General features: G+C 43.5%; 1 protein-coding gene across 1 annotated transcript; it reads right to left on the reverse strand.

Annotated features, from left to right (window-relative positions):
• Positions 1-2,482: 2,482 nt before the first annotated feature.
• LOC121093807 lies at positions 2,483-4,494 on the reverse strand. The gene is given in 2 exon segments (XM_040606677.1): positions 2,483-3,187; positions 4,405-4,494. Coding segments are annotated over 2 exon segments (795 nt in total).
• Positions 4,495-5,277: the final 783 nt, after the last annotated feature.

Here is a 5,277-nt window from a genome sequence, read left to right on the forward strand (position 1 = left end):
AGTGGCAATAGAAACAACTACTGGTTTAGTAAACCTAGGCCTAAACTGTGTCTTGCCCTTTCACTCAAAACCATATTTTTTTTTCAAATTTTATATACAGTGAAATTAAACCATGCAGGACACCTGTCCCAGTGATTGAAAGAGAAGCAACCACACTACAAACACCCTGCTGACATTTAGGTTCTGTTCTGATACTGTTCCATGCTCACAGAGACAGCATACACCAGAGGCCAAAATGTAGATACCATGAAGGAAGTTGCAGAAAAGAGCTACATTCCCATCCTGCATCCTCTGATCTAGGATGTCCAGTCCAGCTGTCATAACTCCACTCATGCTTAAGTCCAAGAAGATCCAGTTTGTGTAGCATCCCCTTTACCTTCAGAAACCCAGCTTAGTAAGATCTTCCAGATGACAATAACATTGGGTCACATCTGACCACTTCTCTATTTAGGAAACTGAATATTAAAGAGCACTCCGGTTCCCCCAGTAACAAAAACACAGGGCACCTCATTCAGCCCTATGCTTTAGTTTCTCAGAGGATGTTTACCCACACGCTGCCAGAACTAATGATGTACTGCAGGTTTGGGGAGTTGTGAAACAACCATAGGATGAACTCAAGGAGCAGACTGCAACCGCATGGTGTTTCTGAAGATGAAGAATAGTTTAATGAGTAGGAGCAAAGGGTGTTGATTAATCTTACTTAAAAATTACACAGCTTACATGTCCCTACAGAGTATTTCTGTTGTACCAGAAAAACAGTAGCTTGAAACATGTAAGACGTCACATTCTGCATTTAAAAATGCCTCTCTATATTATTTCTCTCTCAGTCGCCATAAGGCTAGATCAGGCAACATTTTCCATGGATGCTGGGCTGAATGTAAAAACTCAGGTCTGGTGACTTAGCCACTGCCTCCTGAACAGTGATATGTTTACCTTTTAGAAAAGAAAGAGAAAAGGTGAGCTTGAACCAAAAATTTTGTAGTGGTCCAACCCTGACTCTGGCTTTTAGGTCAAGTAGCAGGCTCAGCAGGGCTACTGTTCAGTATTCTGCTGTCAGAAAATGTAGTTTTCTTGAACTTTAGATTTTCTGTTGGAAAAAAATGTCAGTAGACCTGACCCTGGGGAGAGGACAGAAGCATGGAGGGAGTCAAGAAGAAACATTTCACTGCATCCACTCAGTTCCTCATATCCCCATTTTCTTCAATGGGCCACACTAACATCCCAGCTGCCTCTTAATTTACTTGTAATTAGAGGCAGTGTGAGCTGCACTTTCCCTTATTCTTCCCTGTTGAAATGACCTCTTTAATGCAAAGCTAGGAAGTATGAGTGAGTATTTCTTTATACTTCCCTGGTGGGTTATGTGTATAGCATTGGTGTGAGTCACTGTACTGAAGGAGAGCACATACTCTTCCATCAGTTCAGGACACTGCATATTCTTTACGTGTGTCACAGATGTAGGTATTAGAGACCTTAACCCTGGACACAGTCCCAGTCCACTTTCAACTGCAGCTTGCTTGTGGGTTTTTTTCTGCTCTCAACTCTACCTTAAACGTGAACTTATACACAAAACGATTTTGAAACAATGTGAAGCACAACTGCAGCAAAGGCTACTGAGTGAATGAGCTTGGTTGTTTAGCTGCTCAGAGTGCCCCAGCCAGGCCAGACCAAAAGAAAAAAGAATAACAGTTTCATCAAATGAGCCACACAGAATTACCACACCTCTTTGAGGGAGGCCATCCTTATCAGAATAACAGATTTAATTTCCTATGTCCGTAGGCAGCTTCCTAACAATACTAGAAAACTTTGGGTTTCTTCCCAAAGAGTGGGTGGACAAAGTGAGGAAAATATAATTTCAGGAAACAAATCTTCAGCACCACCACAGAATCTGTGATCCATTAAGCTTTCTGCAATGAATTATTTCCACAGCATGTATCACTCACTAGCCATTACACAGACTCTGCAGAGAAAGTCTCCCCAACCGTGCAGAATGCCCATAGCTAACTGCTGTGCCTCCTTCACTTTCCACCCTCCCTGTCTCTGCATCCACACTGTGCTGCACAGGGAACAGGGGCACTAATGTGAGTGAAAGGGTCACAGTTCTACTCATGGCCTCACCCGCAAAAATCTGAGACTTCTCAGGATCTGAGGAAGTCAGTTCCCTCTATCTATTTCTTTAACCACTGCTTTACCCAAGTGTACAGTAGAAGATGGCTTTACTGTAAAAGTTGTTTTCCCACAGGACTCCTAAAGCTCCTCTGCTTAAATTTATGTTCCTTCTCTTAAATGTAACAGCCTGCACCTCTAATAGTGTCTAAGCCATGGTTGTTTTGTGTTTCGGTAAAGGTTTAGCTCTTGACAAACAGAAATGGTCAGATTATTATATATCTGATGTGAACTTATAAGTAATGCAATGCTAAATGGCTTAATAACCTGAAAGAAAGTAAACTCTGCTTAACCACTTTTTTTGCAGGCCTGCTAATATCTATAATTCATCCAGATAATTGGCATACAGATGATCTATAGCAGCCAAGTAATTCTGGCCATTCCCACCTGAATAGTAAAAAATCTTGAGTGTCTCTGGAAGTCCCCTTATCAAGGGGGTCATGATTTCAGGATTCACCAGCAGCATCACTGGGGATTCGTATCCAGGAAGTAATTTTCTTTCACGTATCATTTGCAAGCAGGCTGCTTTGTGTACACTTTCTAGGAACTGATCAGCTGTGCCAGTGATTGCCAAGGGATCTCCTCTGTCTAAAGGGTTCAATCCTCCAGCCCAATAAGCAGCCCACTGGGTTAGGGATCATGGGGCATGTTTACCTCCTGTTGTCAAGAAAACTCCATGACCCGAATAGCCATTAGCTTCCTTTTCACTTGATTGGATTTGGTCCCCCCCAGTTAAGGATATGCGCCACACATACTCTGTTTTGGATTCTTTAGGAAGGCACCCATGCTCTCTTTTCAGCTTGGCTAGCTCAGTGGCAGTATATGGTATCTCTTTGGTTGTAATGTGAGGGTCATCATCATCCTCATTCAGGTAAGTATGTTCTGTTTTAATTAAGGGTCTCACTTGATGGTTTTCCACAAAACATTTTCTCGCCTCCTCCAACTCCTTCTGAGGGTACATTGGGTTTATTTGTCGAATACCCTTTTCCTCCACTTCCAGCTCTACCTCACTCAGCACTTCACTCTGAAGGTGGAATGCTTTAAAAGACACAGATTTTTAATAAGCCGTTTTCTTCCCTTTCTTTCTCTAATTGTTGTTCTAAGTCATAATTTGTTTTTTGCAGAATTTTCACGAATTTTCAAGGGATTCTATAATCTTGTTTTCATTACTACATTTCCTAAGGCAATCTTCAATTGCTGCAACCAGGTTGGCTCCTAAAACGGCACAGACTATAGTTTTGCCCTTACCTGGTCTAACCTTAGCTTCAGTCTGTAAAGAGGTCACTCGGTCCGCCATACACTGCAAGTTTGTCCAGTTATCTTGAGCACAATCTTCTCCGGGTACAGAGGGTCGAGCCCCATACTTTGCCAAAAATGTGTAAAATGTGTCCTGATCTTTCATTAACAAAGAGCCTTGATTATCAGCCTTTTCAGCCAGTCTCACTACAAAGGGACCAAACCCACTTCAGGGAGGCTAGACTTAGTTACAAATGCGCAGCCACTGCTGTGTCACCTTCCTCTTCCCCAAGGGTTGAAGGGACCAAAATATGCTTTGGGAAGGCAGCTTATAGTTACTACAAAGTTGTCCCTTCACTTTCTCAAGCAGACAATTCTCATTAATATGAGGGCAACCCCCCTTTTAGCACTTTCCCCCTTTTGCACTTTGAGTTCTTTTAGTTAGATCCCAATAAACAGAGCCCTTAGTCAGAGTTTGGAGTGCTAAGTCCTGGGCGTGTGGGGTATGTGGGAAATCCGAGTCGCCCCCCTTGCTTTCTGGACACCTCTCACCCAGCTGGGTGTAGGGCCAGGTGCGGCTAGAACAAAACGTCCTTCCCCTGTTACAAACCACACACAACCTGCACCCCTCCGTCTCTCAGGATCCTGTCCGTGATGCCAATTTTATGTCACGGTCCACTCAGCGGACTCGTGATCATTCATTTACTATGATCTCAAAGTGCAAATAATCAAGGCGACCACGCTAAGGGGTTATGCTTTGATCAAACAGCACAACTTTATTGTTCACCCGTAAAGAGGTGTGAGATAAAGTGATGGGAGGGGAAGAAAAGGTAAAGTAAAAAGAAAAGGAAAGAGGATTATAGCTACCACCACAGGTCCAAGGCATCCCTATGGTCCCAGGTTCAGGCAGCGTCCTGCTGGTCCTTCCAGTAGTCGTGATCCTTGGTGGGGAAGATTTCCAAAGTTCAGTTGCTAAGGAGCCATCTTTTATGCCAAGCAACACACCTTGCTCCTCCTCTGGCCCATGGATTGTTGCCAGTCTCCGCCTTCTTGAGCAAAGTTACCAGCATGTCCAAAGAGGAGTGCCCGAGGCATGGTTTGCCTTAGAGGCCGATAGCTTCAGACCAGGAGGTGTTTTTTTGTATTATAATGAAGAAAGTTCACCTAAGTTCAAGTTTTCTGGTTCGTTGCTATGACAGTGGTTATGATCCATCTTCTGGACAGCGGTTATGTGGCCTTATTGTAGTTGTTTCTTTCAATCCCAGGTAGCAGAGAGCAGCATAGTACTCCTCATACCATGCAGTTCTCCTTCCCAGGGTCTCTGTGTCTTGGTGTCCACAAGGACCACTTTCCATCTCCAGGTCTCTGTTGGCAATGCTGAGACAGTATCATTCTCTTTGGACCGACTCTTTACAATGATGAAACAAAATGCCTGAATCTTTTGGTGACAATAAATACTTGTGTGTTGACACAGGATCTGACCTAGTAGACTCCATGGAGACCAGGGACATTCTATGCTGGCTAGATCCCACCAGGGCACACCGTGGTTGGGCTGGAAAAACAAATAGCTACATTACCCTCGATGAAGAGAGGGCGGCAGAAAACAAAATGCTAGTCTTGAAGCATCTGCTGCTACATCTGCTTGAAGCATCTGCTTATATACAGCTTTCTGGAAGGTAGAGTTGTGTAGCGTCCTTGGCCTGACTGTGTCAGCAGTCATGTGAAGTTCTGTCAAGACTGAGGTTTATGGAAAGATGGATATGCTCCCATGCCTCACAATCATCTTCCAGATAACAGAAAGGAGCTGTTAAGACTCTGTTGAATAAGACACCAGAAAGAAGTACGTCAAAGAAAAATAAAACCACTTTGATTTTAGTG

Source organism: Falco naumanni, chromosome 9 (assembly GCF_017639655.2).
Source record: "Falco naumanni isolate bFalNau1 chromosome 9, bFalNau1.pat, whole genome shotgun sequence".
Classification (NCBI taxonomy): Eukaryota; Metazoa; Chordata; class Aves; order Falconiformes; family Falconidae; genus Falco; species Falco naumanni.